At 56.7% G+C, this 17,470-nt stretch overlaps 1 protein-coding gene across 3 annotated transcripts in view; it reads right to left on the bottom strand.

Moving 5' to 3' along the window:
• Window positions 1-221: 221 nt before the first annotated feature.
• The window catches only part of LOC146360415 (cGMP-dependent protein kinase 2-like), a 34,998-nt gene continuing 17,749 nt past the window's right edge, over window positions 222-17,470 (bottom strand). For 2 of the 3 annotated variants that reach the window (XM_084835171.1, XM_084835262.1), the window contains exons 11-21: window positions 16,769-16,807; window positions 13,617-13,661; window positions 7,337-7,466; window positions 6,148-6,293; window positions 5,136-5,225; window positions 4,352-4,493; window positions 3,437-3,600; window positions 2,960-3,076; window positions 1,673-1,735; window positions 757-832; window positions 224-637 (exon numbers count right to left, since the gene is read on the bottom strand). In XM_084835171.1, the coding sequence (XP_084691297.1) occupies window positions 551-637; window positions 757-832; window positions 1,673-1,735; window positions 2,960-3,076; window positions 3,437-3,600; window positions 4,352-4,493; window positions 5,136-5,225; window positions 6,148-6,293; window positions 7,337-7,466; window positions 13,617-13,661; window positions 16,769-16,807 (1,099 nt within the window). In that variant the 3' untranslated portion in view covers window positions 224-550. Of the gene's footprint in view, window positions 638-756; window positions 833-1,672; window positions 1,736-2,959; window positions 3,077-3,436; window positions 3,601-4,351; window positions 4,494-5,135; window positions 5,226-6,147; window positions 6,294-7,336; window positions 7,467-13,616; window positions 13,662-16,768; window positions 16,808-17,470 lie in introns of all 3 variants that reach the window. The other variant, XM_084835098.1, reaches the window with a different exon arrangement.

The following is a 17,470-nucleotide window of genomic DNA, read 5'->3' on the forward strand; positions in this document are numbered from 1 at the left end:
CCAGCGCACCTCGCGGCGGCGCGCGGCCGGGCCTGGCTGCTCGGGGCGGGGGCGGGGGCGGGGGCGGGTCGTCTTTTCGAGCCAAGATGGAGCCCAGAGACACACCGACGCCTCCAGCAGCTAAATGGACACCGCGGAGGCCGCAGGCGGAACAGGGAGCGGCGCCCAGCGTGCAGACTGGCCCCCCACCCCGCGCCCCCGCCACAGAGGAAGGAGGCCCAGGCAGTCCCCCGAAAGTATTTATTCCCCACGTGGAGCAGCGGCATAGCAGGACGGCTCCCCCACAGCACCCATCTCCCGGAGAACGCAAGAGCAGCTGGGGTGCGGGCGCGGAGGGGCACGCTGGCCTCCGCCAAGCACGGAGGAGGAAGGGGGCAATGGCGGCAGCGCGGGGCAGCCGCAGCCCCCTCTCCGGGAGCGTCCCGCTGGGGGAGGGGCCGCCGGGTCTCGCTGGGATTCCAAGCACCGGTCCCGTCCGCGGGGCGCGCGCTTGGGGGGGGGGGCGCTGCCTCCGGGCAGACCTCCTCTCTTGGCCCGTCCAGGCAGGAGCTCAGAAGTCCTCATCCCAGCCAGAGAACTCCTCCTCGGGCAGCTGCCGCGAAACAGAGAGCCGCTTGAAGTTGGCATAGGAGGCGCCCTGGAAGATAAAGAAGGGCTGGCGAGTCGGGGCAGCAGCCCTTCGCCCAAGTGGCCTGCGCTGTATGGGACAGCAGGAGTGAGCGTGCGGGTGCCACGGAGCCCAGCCCCGTCCCATACCTGCTTGAGCAGCACTGTGGTGGGGGCTTCGATCTGCCGCAGGGCCAGCTTCTTCCAGGAGAGGGAGCTGAACCACCTGCGGGCAGGAGGCGGCAAAGGCTTGAGGAGGAGCAGGTGGCCCAGGAGAGCCAAAGCCCCTCGTGGGAGCTGGCCCAGCAACTGAGCCTTTGCATCCATGGCGGCCGCTTGGCTCTCCAGCCCTGCGCTCTCCCTTGGCTCCCCCTCCCTTAGAGAGAGTCCCTGGGGCCACAGAAAGAAGGCAGCAGTGCACAAGAATCTGGGGAGCGTGCATGGGTTCCTGGAGCTGGGCAGAGGGGACCCAAGAGACCATCTGGTCTACCACAGACCATCTCTAGAGCAGGAGGACATATACTTGTAGGATGCACTAACTCAGAAGGTGGGGATGGCCACTGACAAAGGGGCTAGACCATAAATGGAGAGCAGGCCTAGCGATGGCTGTTGGCCAGGATATCTGATAGAGCCTCCATGTACAGAAGCAGTATCTCCCCCTCTCTCACTCTGAATACCTGATGCCAGGAACAAGCAAACAGGAGGGTCCGGCTGTCGCTTCCGCCATGCCTCACTTCTCGTTTGCTTCCCAGAGCAGCTGCTGCTGCACTAGAGGGAGCTTTGGACACGCAAGTGCAGTCCGCACAAAGGACGCTGAATCTGTCACATTCTGGCCTGGCAGAAAACACCTTTGCACGGTGCAGAGCTCCCAGGAAAAGTTTGGGGCCTAGAAGCTGCCACAGCCTCGTGATGGGCTGTGGTCAGAAGCACCTGGCCCCTCCCACCTGTGGCCTCACCTCCTCTGGCACTCGAGGGGGGGGAACTCCCTGCCACTCCTTCTGGCAGGGGGGCCCTGGCATCTGCCCTGGCCTGGCCACTTGCCCAGCCCTCTTCCCTGCAGGCCTACCTGTGCTTCCGGATGCCTCGGATGCCACTGCTGGTGTTGCCCAGTCGCTGCCCTGGCCGGCGCCTGCCATGGGGGGGGGTCAGGGGGAGAGGTCAGTGTTATTTCTTTGCACAGGACAGAAACACACTCACACAATAAGAGTTCGCTTATGGATCGATAACCCCTGAAACAACAGGAAGCTTTCCATAAATGAGCAGTTCTCACAAGGAAGGGATGTCAGCGGTGGGACCCCCCAATGATCTGTATTGGGACTGATGTTTTTTCTCTTATTCATAACAAATGATCGAGAGTCAGGGGTGAGCAGTGAGGTGGCCAAGTTTGCTGATGACAACAAATTATTGCTGCTTAAAACTAAAAGGTACAGCAAGGATCCCCCAAATGGGTATCAAATTGGCTAATGGAATTCAACATAAGCAGGCGTAAAGTGATGCACGCTGGGGCAAACGTATACACTGCTGGGGTCTGAGCTGATGGTGACTGTCCATGAAAGGGGTCTTGGGGTTGTGGTGAAGCACAGCTCCATGGAAATGTCAGCTTGGTGTGTGGCTGCTCTGAAAATGGCAAAGTCCATGTTGGGGATCATTAGGAAAGTGATGAAAAATAGAACGGGAAATATTGCAATGCCTTTCTACAAATCTATGGTGCTGCAGCTGGAATGCTGAGATTCCCGACAGACAAGAAGTCCTTTTTCACACAGCGCATAGTTAAACTGGGATTTGCTACCACAGGATGAAGCGACGGCCACCACTTTGGATAGCTTTAAAAGGGGGTTGGACAAATTCCTGGATAGAAGCCATCCCGGTGCTTCTAGATGGCGTCCAGTCCTGATGGCTGCATGCTCCCTCTCAACGCCAGTTGTTGGGGAAGGGGGGAAACAGCCAGTTGGGAGCAGGCAATTGCCTCAAGTCCTGCTTGTGGGCTTCCCAGGAGCATCTGGTTGACCACTGTGGGGAACAGGGTGCTGGGCAAGCCATCCATCTGATCCAACACTCCTCCATTTCTTCCTCGGAACAACTGCCCTTTGTGAGCAGCCCTTGTCCTGCTACACCTGCAACAATGCAGGTTAAGCTGCAAGCTCGGGGTGGAGGGAAGCACAGGCACAACGGGCCTCGATCCACGCATCCTCCCATGCCCTGTTCCCACTTCCGCGATGTGCTTCGTGCGAGTTCACCCGAGTGTGGTGCCCACCAGTCCCCACCCTCTTTCCTACTTAGGGCGTGGCCTGAGCACCCCGCAGCCCTGCCTGCCTTCAGGGTGACCTGGAGCAGGAATCGGCGGGAGACGCACCTGCAGAGCCTGGACACGAGGGAGCAGGCAGCCTCACTCACAGAGACGGGGAACGAGAAGACGCCATCCAGGACCTTGCTGTAGATCTTCTGGGGTTCGGCGCTGTGGAATGGGGGGCTGGAAGCGTGGGGGGGTGAGTGCTGCTGTGGGGCAGGCCCAGCCACTGCCCAGCAGCCAGAGGCTCCTCCCCCTCGCCGCTCCGTCCTCGCCGCCTCTGTGCTTGGCACGGGCTGGCAGGACGTGGCTGAAGTGGAATCTGGAAGGCCTCCCTGCAGCAGCCTTGATGGACCCCCACCCCAGCCAGGCTAGTGGCTTAGGGACACCCCTCAGAATCCGCAGGGCACCCCTGATGCCCCCTACAGCTCCTGCCCTCCGCAGCTGCTGCTGGGAATGCAGAGGGGGGAAGGCACACACAGGAAGCAGCTTGCCCCGTTGCCATGCTGCATGTGCGAGGGGCAGATGTGGGGAAGGCCTCACCGTCCTACAAGCATCTCAAAGATGAGCACACCAAGGGTCCAGAAGTCCACAGCACAGTCGTGGCCTTCATGGCGCAGGATCTCAGGGGCCAGGTACTCAGGGGTCCCACAGAAGGAGTAGGTCTTCTCCCCGCGCCTCAGGGCCTTGGCAAAGCCAAAATCCACCTGCAAAGAAGCTGGCAATTGGGAGCTGTTGGGGGGGGGGAGAGCAACAGGCAAGCCCCCTTCACTTGTGTCCCCCAGCCACGCAAACGACAGGCATGACATGGCGCCCCAACTGCCTTTGTGGCTTCACCTAGTGCATTGTTTCATGGAATGGCCATCAACTGAAGTGTCTTTCGAAGAGGGCCAGGCAAATTCATGCGGGAGGAGGAGGCCACATCCACCCTGGGCTATCAGCCATGGCAGCTAAGTGGAACCTCCATGTTTAGGGGCAGTCTGCCTCATAAATCCTAGCTGCTGGGTGGAGAGGAACAAGGCGGGGGGCTGTTGCCTTCCTGCCCTGCTTGTGAGTATTCTGTGGGTCTCCAGCTGGCTACTGTGGGGAAACGGGGATGCTGGAGGAGGTGGACCATTGACCCCACCAGCAGGGCTGTTCTTATGTTCTTGCCTCCCCGTCCCCAGGAGAAGGGCCAGCTTCGCACCCCTTCAGGGTTCATGGTGAATTCTGCCCCCCCAAGCTATCCTAGGGATCTTTTCTGGAGGCGGCAGGGGCTTGAGGCATCAGGCCCAGAACTATCAGCCTGAGGCTAATGCAAAGCACCCCTGAGCATGTTATGAGTTTTTGCCCAGTTGCCACTCATGGCATCCATCCACCGCACCAGGGGCTTCTCAGGCAGGCAGGCAGGCAGGCCCGCAGGCCCTGGCCCCCGCCTTTCCAGGAATCAACTCAACCCACCCACCCCCGCCCCAGTACCAGCTTGAGATAGCCCTGGGCATCCAGCATCAGGTTCTCGGGCTTCAGGTCACGGTACACGATGCCCTGGGCATGCAGGTAGTCCAGGGCCTCAACTACACAGGCTGAACAGAAGATGGCCACGGGCTCAGAGAAGCAGCGGCTGCAGGGGTGAGAGTGGGGCCGGGCTCAGCCAGGGCCAGCCTGGGTTCAAGCCTCCCCCCCCCGGAGAGCAGCTGCAGAAGCCTGGTGGGGTGGGGCGTCTTCCTGTGGGCCACACCTGTCCTGTAAAGGGCAACGGGGCTCCCTGGGGCTGAGACAGTGTGAGCAGCAGCTTTCTCCTGGCCAGGACGTGTTTTTGGGGAGCTCGACATCTCCAGGGGCCCTCCCGAACCAGGCGGGCACAGCGGGGGCAGGCATGGCTTCGAAAAAAGTCGGGGCCCTTGCAGTCTCTGGGCTGAGCGGGGCACCACTCTCAACCCAATGGCCACATCAGGAGAGGCATTGCAGGGGGGACCCAAGAGGGGCAGATTGGGACCCTGGCCTGAGCCCCCACAGCCCCTCCAAGGGATCCCCCTGGTTTTTTGGGCGGGGGGCATTGGCCTGGGCGGGCATAGTCTTCCCCTCTGGGATGGGGCTTCTCTGGGGCACGACCTGGCTCTCAAGCTTGGGGCCCAACACCGAGCCCGAAGCTCCCCTTTGGCTGAGGGCCTCCCATGCCAGCCGCCCCTCCTCGCCCACGAGCCCCTGCCCACATTTCCTGCCCCAGCAGTCCCCCCTCTGGCCCCGGGCTGCCTCTCCGTACACCTCGCGCAGCTTGGCCCACAGCTCGCCTCCTTGGCAAAACTCCAGCAGCAGGTAGACGTGGCGGCTGTCCCGGAAGGTCGCAAAGAGCCTGTGGGGGGGGGGGGGAGGGAGTTAGCGCTGAAGGCAGGGAGGGGCCTCTCTCGAGCCACAGTCCCACCAAGATTATCCCGGCCCCGTAAACCCCCTTTGCCGCAGCCCAGACTCTAGGGGGCCTTCCCAGCAGTTGCTCCCCACAAAAGCCCGCCTGCTCCCAGAAAGGGCAGCCGCGGGTATCCAGCTTAAGTCTGTTTCCGATCAAGTGGCGGGGCGGGGGCAAAAGACCACAGCATCCCCCTCTTCACACACACACCCCCCGCCTGTGCAGAAAAACTCCTCCTCGGGCTGCCTCTGCTTTGCAAGAACAATGAGAAGCCCTGCAGCTGAGCCAACCCCAGGTGGCTCCATCTAGCCCAGCAGCCTGTTTCCAGCTGCGTGCAGCCAGGGGCTCCCGGGAAGCCCCACTCTCCGCTGCAGGCATTGGGGTAACGCCCTCTCCTATCAAGCTGGGGCAGGGGCTCTCTCAGGGGAACCAACTGGCTTTGGCGTCCTGCTGTCGCTGCTTGCTGTTCTGCCGCCCTGCCCCAAAGTCGTCCGTCTTGGGAAGTGGTTACATGCTCCTCCACCGCCCCTTAGCTGCTTTCCTTCAGTCCCCCCCAAGCTCACAACCTCGTTCTTCTGGAAGTGATGATGCAGCAGCCAGCCCAGCTGTATCTCCCCAAGGCTGCAGATAATCCTCCTCCCGATGGCAGCCCCATCACACTCTGCCTCCCCATCTGTTAGTGCGGCTGAGAATGGTGTTAGCCTTTTGGGTTGCAGCAGCACACCAGGAGGTCAAGTCAGTTAGCTGCAACTAGGGCACCCCCTCTGTGGGATCCCGGACACAGCTCACTCCTCCCGCCCCCGCTGCTAGCCTTCCCCATGTTCCCTGGATGCCTCCAGGCAGGGTGGGAAGGGCAGCTGGGTGGCCCCACCTGACGATGAAGGGGCAGCGGCTGTGCTGCAGGACCTTCTTCTCCATTAGCACATGGTCCTGCTGGCATTTCTGCACCACATGGTCCTTCCTCAGCCGCTTGAGGGCAAAGAATCCCTCCTGGGCCCCCTCCTCTGCACTTCGCACCTGTGGGGAGAGGGAGGGAAACGGGAGGGGGCACGAAGGGACTGTTGGGACTCCAGCTGGGGAACCACAGGAAGCTCAGCCGCTCTTGAAGCAAGATTGCTCTGCCAGCCCCCCCCCCCCGAAGGGATGTCAGCTCTGGAGGAAGCAAGGGGGGCAGGGGATGACCTAAGGGCCTCGCCAGGGGGGCTGCCAGCGTGCACTCTTCACAGCACTGGGGCTCCAGGGTGGTGCTGCTGTCTGAGAACGCAGAGTGGGCGGGGACCCCTTGGTGACAGCACCTCTGCTCGCTCGCTCACGGCACTTATGTGACCCAGCTTAGGAGGCTGGGGGCCAAGGGGCAGTGAGGTGCAGGGGAGCCGTGGCAGGGGCGTTCCCCACTGGGCAAGAAGGAGACCACTTCAGACAGGGTTGCCAGGGACACATTGCTGCTGCCTGAGGCAAAGAATGAGAGGGAGCCCGCCACCCACTCACCACTCCACCGGCAGACAGGTAGAGAAGACAGCATCCCCCACAGCACGGAGGGCAGCGGGCCAGCTTGGGGGTGGGCAGGTTGCCTGGGAGGCACTGCTCAGTCCAGCAGCAGAGGGAGTGGCCCGGGGGCTGCTGCTGCTGCCCACTCTACAACATCCAGCTCCTGCTGCCTGAGGCCCCCGCCTCGCTTTGCCTTATGGTAGGGTCGGCCCTGGAGGAGCAGTCGTCACAGCGGCATTTGCCCTCCAGTCACAGCCAGTCCTGGGAAGCACTTCTGTCCCCCTTCCCCCATCCCACCGTCCAGGACCATGGAGCTCCTGGACAATCTCTTGTTGCCTTGCCACGTTTGGCTGTCCAGCATGCTGGTGCAGCTGGCAAACTTCCACCCTGGGCCTGGGTCTCCCTATGCCTGGGGAAATCGAAGCAGGACCCGGGAAGGAAGGACAACCCCGGGGCCCCCTGGGCCAGTGTTTGGGGGCCAAGGCAGAGTCGGGAGCCTGGCGGGGTTGCAGCCAGATGCCCAACGCCTCCACCTGTCTGGGCCATGTGCCCCTCCCCTCCCCAGGCTTTACCAGCTCCACAGTGCCAAAGCCCCCGGTGCCCAGAACCACCGGCCTCCCTCGCTGCTCGCCCTCCTCGTAGAAAACTGGTAGCAGGTCCTGGAGTCGGCGTGGGGCTGGGGGCCCCTCTAGGAACGACCCGCTAGGGGGAAGAGAGGCAGTGAGAGCGCGCGCGTGAATGCTTGGAGCGGACCCGAGAGCGCGCAAGGCCCGTCAGCAACGCAGCAGCCTCCCCGCCGCTGGGCGTGCGGCCGTCGGGGCAAGCCAGCTCCCCCCCGCGCCTCCCGGGACACCTGCTGCAGAGGATCTGCTGCTATGCCTTGCCCCCCACCCGCCTGAATCTCTGTGGTGGGACGGGGGCAGATGCCGAACGGCCTTTGCTGCTGCCCCGATTTGAGCAGGATTGTAACTCGTCAGTGGATGTTTCCAAATCTCAAAGATTGGCCTCCTTTTTCCAAGCATCAGAGCCCCACAGACAGTAACAGCCCCCCTGCTTTCACAGAAGTAATGCTGTCCCCGCTTCCTGTTCTGCACTGGGGGGCCATGACCCAAATGGGACCCTGCATTAACATGGATGTTTTTAAAATGCAAATAGCAGCCCCTGGGAGCAGGAGGTGGGGGCGAAAACCTCGTCAAAGCTGGCTGCGGGGGGGGGGGGCTCCCTTCCTGCAGCTATCAGAGCTGCCCTCTCAACAAAACGGCAGCTGCGGGGCCACGCAGGGCCCACGTGGGTGCAGAGCAGGCACAGGACTGCTGCAGCCCCCTTTGCTGGGGCGCCGCGGCCGCCTGCTCCCCACGGTGAAGCGCCCTCTCCACTTCTCACCCTCGCCAGCCCCACCTCTTCCTATGAGCAGGGCCCAGAAAAGCCCCAGCCCCTCACTGGCTAGAGCAGCGCTCCTACAGAGGCTGATCCTCTGAAGCCTCAGGCTCCCTCCCCCGCCGCCAGGATATTTAGGGGCCATCAGCATAAGTCACCAGGGTAAAGTCTGGGCTGCCCCTCAACACCTGGAGGGGCTGATATCGAAATCAGATTGATTATGTCCTTTGCAGCCAAAGATGGAGAAGCTCCATACAGTCAGTAAAAACAAGACCTGGAGCTGACTGTGGCTCAGACCATGAGCTGCTTCTTGCAAAATTTCGGCTTCAATTGAAGAATGTAGGGAAAACCACTAAACCATTAAACCACTAAACCATTAAACCACTAAACCATTAAACCACCATTAAACCACTAAACCATTAAACCACCATTAAACCACTAAACCATTAAACCACATTAAACCATTAAACCACTAAACCATTAAACCACTAAAACCACTAAACCATTCAGGTATGACCTAAATCATATCCCTTATGAATATACAGTGGAGGTGAGGAATAGATTTCAGGGATTAGACCTGATAGAGTGCCTGAGGAACTATGGATGGAGGTCCGTAACATTGTTCAGGAGGCAGCAACGAAATCCATCCCAAAGAAAAAGAAATGTAAGAAAGCCAAGTGGCTGTCTGAGGAGGCTTTACAAGTAGCTGAGGAAAGAAGGGAAGCAAAAAGCAAGGGAGAAAGGGGAAGATATATCCAACTGAATGCAGAGTTCCAGAGAATAGCAAGGAGAGACAAGAAGGCCTTCTTAAATGAACAATGCAAGGAAATCGAGGAAAACAACAGAATGGGAAAGACTAGAGATCTCTTCAAGAAAATCGGAGATCTCAAGGGAACGTTTTGTGCAAAGACGGCATGATAAAGGACAAAAAAGGCAGGGACCTCACAGAAGCAGATGAGATTAAGAAGAGGTGGAAAGAATACACAGAAGAACTATACAGGAAAGATCTTAATGCCCTTGATAGCCATGATAGTAATGTCCTTGATAGCCATGATAGTGCGGTCACTGAACTTGAGCCGGACATCCTCGAGAGTGAAGTCAAGTGGGCCTTAGGAAGCATTAGTAACAACAAAGCTAGCGGAGATGACAGTCTTCCAGCTGAGCTATTTAAAATCCTAAAAGATGATGCTGTTAAAGTGCTGCATTCAATATGCCAACAAATTTGGAACACTCAGCAATGTCCGCAAGACTGGAAAAGGTCAGTTTACATTCCAATTCCAAAGAAGGGCAACGCCAAAGAGTGTTCAAACTACCGCACAATTGCGCTCATTTCACATGCCAGCAAGGTGATGCTCAAAATCCTACAAGCTAGGCTTCAGCAGTATGCGAACCGAGAACTACCGGAAGTACAAGCTGGGTTTCGAAGAGGCAGAGGAACTAGAGATCAAATCGCCAACGTTCGCTGCATCATGGAGAAAGCAAGAGAATTCCAGAAAAACGTCTATTTCTGCTTCATTGACTACGCTAAAGCCTTTGATTGTGTGGATCACAACAAACTGTGGCAAATTCTTAAAGTGATGGGAGTACCAGACCACCTTACCTGTCTCCTGAGAAACCTGTACGAGGGTCAAGAAGCAACAGTAAGAACCGGACATGGAACAACCGAGTGGTTCAAAATTGGGAAAGGAGTACGACAAGGCTGCATATTGTCACCCTGCTTATTTAACTTATATGCAGAGTACATCATGAGAAATGCTGGGTTGGATGAATCACAGGTCGGAATTAAGATTGCTGGGAGAATTATCAACATCCTCCAATATGCAGATGATACCACCCTAATGGCAGAAAGTGAAGAGGATCTCAAGAGCCTCTTGTTGAGGGTGAAAGAGGAGAGTGCAAAAGCTGGTTTGAAACTCAACATTAAAAAAACGAAGATCATGGCATCTGGCCCCATCACTTCCTGGCATATAGAAGGGGAAGAAATGGAAGCAGTGACAGATTTTACTTTCTTGGGCTCCAAGATCACCGCAGACGGTGACTGTAGCCATGAAATTAAAAGACGCTTGCTCCTTGGGAGGAAAGCTATGGCAAACCTAGACAGCATAGTAAGAAGCAGAGACATCACCTTGCCGACAAAGGTCCGTCTAATCAAAGCTATGGTTTTCTCAGTAGTAACGTATGGCTGCGAGAGCTGGACTATAAGGAAGGCTGAGTGCCGAAGAATTGATGCTTTCAAACTGTGGTGCTGGAGAAGACTCTTACGAGTGCCCTGGACTGCAAGGAGGTCAAATCAGTCCATCCTAAAGGAAATCAACCCTGACTGCTCATTGGAAGGACAGTTACTGAAGCTGAAGTTCAAATATTTTGGCCGCCTAATGCGAAGAGAAAACTCCCTGGAAAAGACCCTGATGCTGGGAAAGACTGAAGGCAAAAGGAGAAGGGGACGGCAGAGGATGAGATGGCTAGATAGCATCACCGATGCAATGAATATGAACCTGAGCACACTCCGGGAGAGTGCGCAGGACAGGAAGGCCTGGCGTGCTATGGTCCATGGGGTCACGAAGAGTCGGACACGACTGAACGACTGAACAACAACAACAGCAATCCAGGTGGGATGCGGCTCAAGGGGGGCTCCACCTCTGCATCCCAGAGGTGGGAGGGCTGTTGCTGCCTTCATGCCCCGCCTGCTTGAGGGCCTCCAGGAAGCACCTGGATGGCCAGTTTGGGACGATGATGCTTCTGGGCAAGGTCAACGCAATCTAGCTTGATCCAGCAGGGATATTCTTATGAGTCTCGCTCAGTAAAGACTGCCTGGATTGCTTGCGATCAGGATATGGCTGGTCACCAGCGCATGTTCTCCATGGCCTTATTGGCGAGTGACTCAGCAGGGTGTGGGAGGAGGGGACAGTTCTTGCCTTTGCCTGTTGTGTGTGCATGTGGCTTGAGTCACTCACTTGAGCCACCTGGACTCTGGGCTCCACAAGCCCCTTTTTGGCACTGACTCCTCTCCTCTCTGATCACTGACATCTGGCATGTGTGGGTTGGTGTGCAGAGGGCAGGTGGGCAGATGACCCCCCCTCTTGCAGCAGTGTGTGGAGCCCCTGGGTTTCTGGGAGTGACACGTCTCTAATCTGAACTCAAGCCTTTCCTAGAAGATACTGGGATGAGCTGCAGGGAAAAAAAAGCCCTTGCAGCGGCGAGCTCTTCCGGAGCATGGCAGCGCAAGGTGCTCAGGAGACAGCCAGAGGCTTGGCACTCCTGGCCAGAAAGGAGGTGGGTGGCTGTGCTTGCGTTGTGTTCACCCTGACGTGGAGGGTGGGGGGTCTCTGGGAGGACAAGATTTGTCTGCCCTCATTACAGTGGCTGTCCCCGTCTCCCCTCAGCCCTCCCCATGAACTGCTCCACAGCGTGGCCAGCCTGGGGCCCAAGCGCTGGTGCAGCCCTTCTTTTCACACATTCAGTGCCGCCGCTGTGCGGGGCAGCCTCCCCGAAGGGGCTCCGCGCACCTCCAAACGCCCAGCAGAGGCCCAGCTAGGGATGTCAGAGAATTCCGCCACGGATCTCGGGGAGGCCGAATGCCAGCGCATTCGGCCCCCCAAAATCAGTGGCAGAACGGTCTGCCCCCCCGCCCCCCCCCCCCGGGATGAGACTTACCTGGGGCGGATCTTCCTGGTGGCGGCGGCTCCGGCGGCGGCTCCAGCCGCAGTTCGGCGGCGGCTGCGGTGGCCAGTCTTCCGACTGGCTGCCGCTGCCACCATTTCCAGTTAAAACAACCCCCCCCAAAAAAAGTGATAGGCTACGTAAAGATTTACGTAGCCTATCACGGCTAGATTTTAAAAAAACACCGTGATAGGCTACATAAATGTTTACGTAGCCTATCACGGCTGACTTAAAAAACAAAAAAACAAAAACGCACGTATGCAAATGGCGGCACCCATGGGCACCACCATTTGTGTTCTTTATTTTGGCACATCTTAGTCTACGTAAACATTTATGTAGACTAAAACGGTGAACATAAGGGGAACGCAAATAGCGTAGCATCTACGCTATTTGCGTTCCCCCTATTTTCACCGCCTTAGTCGACGTAAATCTTGACGTAGACTAAGATGTGCCAAAATAAGGAACGCAAATGGCGGCACCCATGGGCGCCGCCATTTGTGTACGCGCATTTTGTTTTGTTTTTTGTTTACTCAGCCGTGATAGGCTACGTAAACATTTACGTAGCCTATCACGGCTGACTGCAGGGACGCAAACGGCGGTGGCTACGGCTGCCGCCATTTGTGTCGCTGCTAGCCAGCGGCCGGATGTCCGGCTGCTGGCGGAGCCGGCTGGCGGCTCCGCAGAATTGCTGCAGAGCACAGCTGGCCAGCCAGGATTCCGGGGGGGGGGAGGAACGGAGCGCCTTCCCCTCCTGGCGAGGATTCCGGGGGGAGGGACGGAATGCCTCCCCCTGTACCATCAGCATAATCCCCGAAAGGTAAGTACCGTTCGTACATCCCTAGGCCCAGCATGGGGCAGGAGGGAGGCGGAGCCTTGACGCAGGTTCACATGATGGCTGCAGCTCCTCGTGGCTCATTTAAGCCACGACGAGCCGCAGCACCCATGGGCACCATGCTGAACACGCACAGCTTGTTGTGCCGTCTGGACCTGGGGAGCACAGGCTACGCGAGAGGCAAGCAGCCCTCGCAGAGCCCACGGCAGTGGAGGCCGGTGGCTCCATTGTCAGCAGGGCAGTGAATCCACACTGGACGCAGTCAGGACTCTAAAGGGGCTCCGCACCTTGATAGCTCCTTTGGAGTTCTGGCTGAAACTGATTGAGATTCTCTGCCCCACTGACATCGGAGCCACCAGCCTCCACTGACCCAGGCCCTGTTTTAGGTTGTTTAACCCTTGCATAACCCGCAGTCCCCGGGTTCGGATGGCACGGCAGCACAACAGGCTGCGGTTGTGGCTTGACTATTCAAAAAGCCACAGCAGGCTGCTCGACCATGCGAACCAGCCTGCCTAGCTGAGTGGAATGGACATGGCCTGTGCTCCAGTGCAGGCAATCACGAAGTGCAGGAAACGATTCAGGCAAGAGATCTGCCTTGACAGCTCCCTGCCTGGCTGTCGCTGCCTCCCTTTCTTCTCTCATGATGGGGCTGCCTGGAGCAGCAACAGCACCAACAGGGGTCAGAAAAAGCAGCTGTAAGGCTGGAAACCAAAATCAAGAAAGGAACAGCGGCACCAGCTGAATTCCCAACACATTCCAACACTGGCCTTTATCAAGGGAAAAACACCTGGAGATTCTTCTGGAGCATCCCCTCTCCCTTGCTTCTCCCAAAGAAGACTGGAAAGTATTCTACCTTTCCAGGCATATGCAGGGCACCATCTGATTTTAACCAAATTAAATTGGGCTTAATTCACTCCAACTGGGGCTGACACCCCCAGCAACGCCACACCAGCACACGCATGCACAGAAGGGTTAGCACTGACCGCCTGGACTCTGAGAATGGGAGAACCTCTTGCACCATCACTTCCCTGGGAGCGGGAAAGAAAGAAGACATTAGCAGAGCCACACGTCCCTTCTCCCTCAAGTGCACGCGCGCACGCATGCGCCTCTTTCCAGGGCCAGTGGAGCCGCCCACCCCCTGCAGGAGCACACGGGGCACTTCCTGGGGGCTGGCAAACCCATGCCCACAGCCCCCTCTCAGGGCAGGCGGGGGGTGCGTGGTGGCAGGAGCTGTTTGACCCTCACAGAGCCCCCAGTGGCCAGCTTTGGACAACATGCCGCAACCCCATTGGGGGTTGTATATTCAACATGGTGCCTGGCAGGGGTCATGGCTCATATAACCCACAGTCTCTCTCTAGGGCTCCATACAGCCCATGCTGAACCCCAGAAGGGAGGAGGGAATATGCAGGAAAAACACAGCAGCCAGGAATTGCCACAAAATAGCGTGCGAGATTTTGAGATCACCAGATCTCTTCATCAGACAAGATGTTAAGAAAAAAATAGGGTGAGGGTGGGAACTTGATACTGAAGTCATGAAGCCTGCATGGTCAGAGTCCTAAGGTGCAATGCGGAAAGAGGTTCAAATGTGGCTCTGCCCAGCACTGTAATGGCTTGTGCCTAGGACCGCCCCAAGTTGTGCATTGGGATGAAGAAAAGCATGGCTGATCTCCCATTTGGGAATTAGAAAATCCAGCTGTTACTTAGAACTGTTACTTAGAACAGTGTTTCATGTCCTTACATGAAACACTGAGGTCCCTTGGTAGATGGAGAAGAGGGAAATGTAACAGTTTTTCTATTAATGTTCCACTTTCCACCTACTGAGAACCCCGTGTGCTTTGCCCAGGGATGGAGGCAGCATGGCCCATGCCAACCATAGCCCAAACATGTAGAAATACATAGAAAGGAACTGGGTGGGTGAGCCCACCACAAGCTCTGGGCCAGCCCCCATACACCCGCAAGCCCCAGGGAGAGCCCTCTGTGCAAGGGCATCAGCGGCGGGGTGGTGGGCACGTGCGGCTGGGAGCACCTTGCACCAGAAGGAAGCCTTGTGCTAGATGTGACCCAGTGCCATGGAGCAGGGGGTGCTCTCCTAGATCTGTGGAGGCCCAAAGCTCATGAGGGGGTGCACAGCCCCAGCTCTTTTCCACACGATTTGGCTACAACTGGCATTGGCTCGCCCATCTGGCAGTGCCTTATTCCCAAAGGAAGCCCTGGGCTGGATACCACTCAGTGTCATCATATAAGGGACATTCTCCTGCACATGTGGGTGTCTGATCTGGGCAGGGCCAAAGCCTACTGTGGGGTTCATATCTCCAGTTCCTTATTTGTAACTGACTTTCATCTGGGCTCATCATGCAATAATATGCGTTGCACAAAAATGACAGTTCTGATTGAGAGAATTGTTGTTGTTGATCTTGAAGGGGGCAGTTCCCTAATCACAGAGGTATGTGATACGGGGTAATCCAAGGCTGACCTTGGGGCACATACTCTTTAACTCTATATTCCGTTTACTGCTTGACCTCCGTTTCAAATTTTCATGCAGGTGAGGAGCTGGGAATAATAACCAACTACAGCTTCACCGTGTTGAAAAGACATCAAGTTGTTTCATCTCTACAGATAGCAAGGGGATCCATCCTGCAAACATCTTGCAGAATCCAGGTTTTTTTTAGAGGTGAGTGGTGTTCAGCCTGTTGTGGAAGGGGCTGCTCTCCCCTTAAAGCAGGTGTGCAGAACCATTTTTAGATGGGGGATGAATTGCCCCCCACCAGGCCATCTGTCGCCATGCCTGCCCCCTATCTTGTCTCTCTCTCTCTCTGTGCTGGGAGAGGCACAGAGTTCTTTGCCTCTGCCAGGATGGAAAAAGGGATGCTGCTCAGTCCCCAGCTTTGGGCGCCACATGAATGGGCATGGCCGGGGCTTGGAAGAACAGCTGTTCCTCCCACACCAGCAAGTCACCCACCTCCCTGACGTTCTCTCCGACTGGGGATAGCGGAGGGGGGAATTCCTCCGGGGCAAGCCCCACCCCCTGGAGGAGCCCAAGGAGGTTCTGTGGGTGGAGGCGGAGCTTCCACAGGCCAACACTGCCGCACTCCTACCCTGAAGAACCAGGTTCTGAGCTTGTGGGGGCTTGTGGGTCCAACTTTGTCACTAGAGGCCCAAGCGTCTTCTGTGGCATGGAGCACCTTTTACCAGCTTAGGCTGGGTAGGCCAGCTATGACCCTGCCCGGAGAGAGACAAGCTGGCTTCAGTGATCCATGCCTTGGCAACCTCCCAGTTAGATTACTGCAAAGTAATGTATATGGGGCTGCCGTTGAAGACAGTCTATAAACTGCAGTTAGTATAAAATATGGTAGCTAGGGTACTGACTCAAAGTGGATGCTATCATGCCGGTATTGTGCCACCTTCACTGGTTCCCAGTTCGTCTCCAGGCCCAGTTCAAGCTGTTGATAAGCAGTAAAGTCCTTCGCAGCTTGGTGCTACAGTATCTGAAGGACCTCCTCTTCCCATATGCTCCTGCCTGTGCCTGGAGATTGTCCCGAGGCCCTGCTCTGAGTGCCCCCGCACACGGAGTCTTGTGAGCAGGCCGTTTCTGTGGTCATCCCAAATTGTGGAATCCCCTCCCCAAGAGGTCCACCTGGCACCTACTTTGTTGACTTTTCGGTGCCAGGCAAAAGCCTTTCAATTCTCTCAGGCCTTTAAAAAAAAAGTCTTCTTAACTGCTGCTTGTTTTATTTTCAGTAGTAGGTTTAAAGCTGTGTTTTAACATCTATTCCATGTTTTAACTGCTTTGACATTTATTTCTCCTTTTAAAATTATTTTAAGTTATTGTTGCTGCTGCTTTTACATTCTTTTAATGTTTTTCATCGTTTGTTTTATTGCATTTACTTTTATTATATCTGTCACCGTGAGAGCTTCAGCTATAGGGCAACTCATCAACTGAAACAATATTTTGAGTGGCTTGCCTGCACATGTGGCTGGAGTCTTGGGGCCCACTTTGGGTGGGGAGCATGCCTTGTAGGGTGGGAGGGAGACACTAATGGGGTTTGCCTGGTGGGTCTACTAAACTGTCCCAAAGTCCACCACAGAAGCCCCACTCAGCACCCCCTCTCCCCTCAGTGGAGAGGCAAATACTTACGGCTCACGAGCACACATTGGACTCAACTCCTGGAAGTCTCTGTGGGGGCGGGGGTGGGGGGGAGAGGCAGGAAAGAAAAGCCATCAGCAGAGATCCAGCTTGGAGTGTCAGCTAGACACCCCCACCCGCACTGGAATAGGGGTGAGTTTCTGGGATGATGGAACCAGCACCATTACAGGCAAGGCAGCTTTTGAATCGGATGTTCAGACCAAGCTGAGGCATCGTTGGTCTTAACCAGGAACCGTTGGGCAAGGTGATGTGAATGCCGGGGTACCTGCTACGTGTATGTAGCAGAACCCAGGCAGTCTTAAAGAGAAAGACCCCCAATGGAAAGCTGCTGTTGGAGGGGCTATTTTGAGCAGGGCAGAGCCCGTTCGCCCCTTGGCCGCTGGCGTCCCTTGCTCTGCATTGCCCCCTCTCCAGACTGCGCCCCTCCAGCTGTGTGCTTGCATGGCTCTCCCTCTCGGCACAGGAGGCATCTTGCTGCCTGCAGACTTTGTTTGGGACACACGTAAAACGTTTTTGCATTGTGTATCACTATTTGGACTGTGAGCCGCCTTGAGTATTTGCTAGATAAATGGGATTCTGAGGACCACGATGATGACAAGAAAAACCACCACCACAATAATTCTGTTCCACCCTTCTTACGTGTCTGTCACTTCTATATTGTGAGCCTGCCGGCAGGGGGCTGTCTTTCTAAAA

This window comes from Heloderma suspectum, chromosome 1, assembly GCF_057233095.1.
Source record: "Heloderma suspectum isolate Gila_16-S chromosome 1, 16-S_ref, whole genome shotgun sequence".
NCBI lineage: Eukaryota > Metazoa > Chordata > Lepidosauria > Squamata > Helodermatidae > Heloderma > Heloderma suspectum.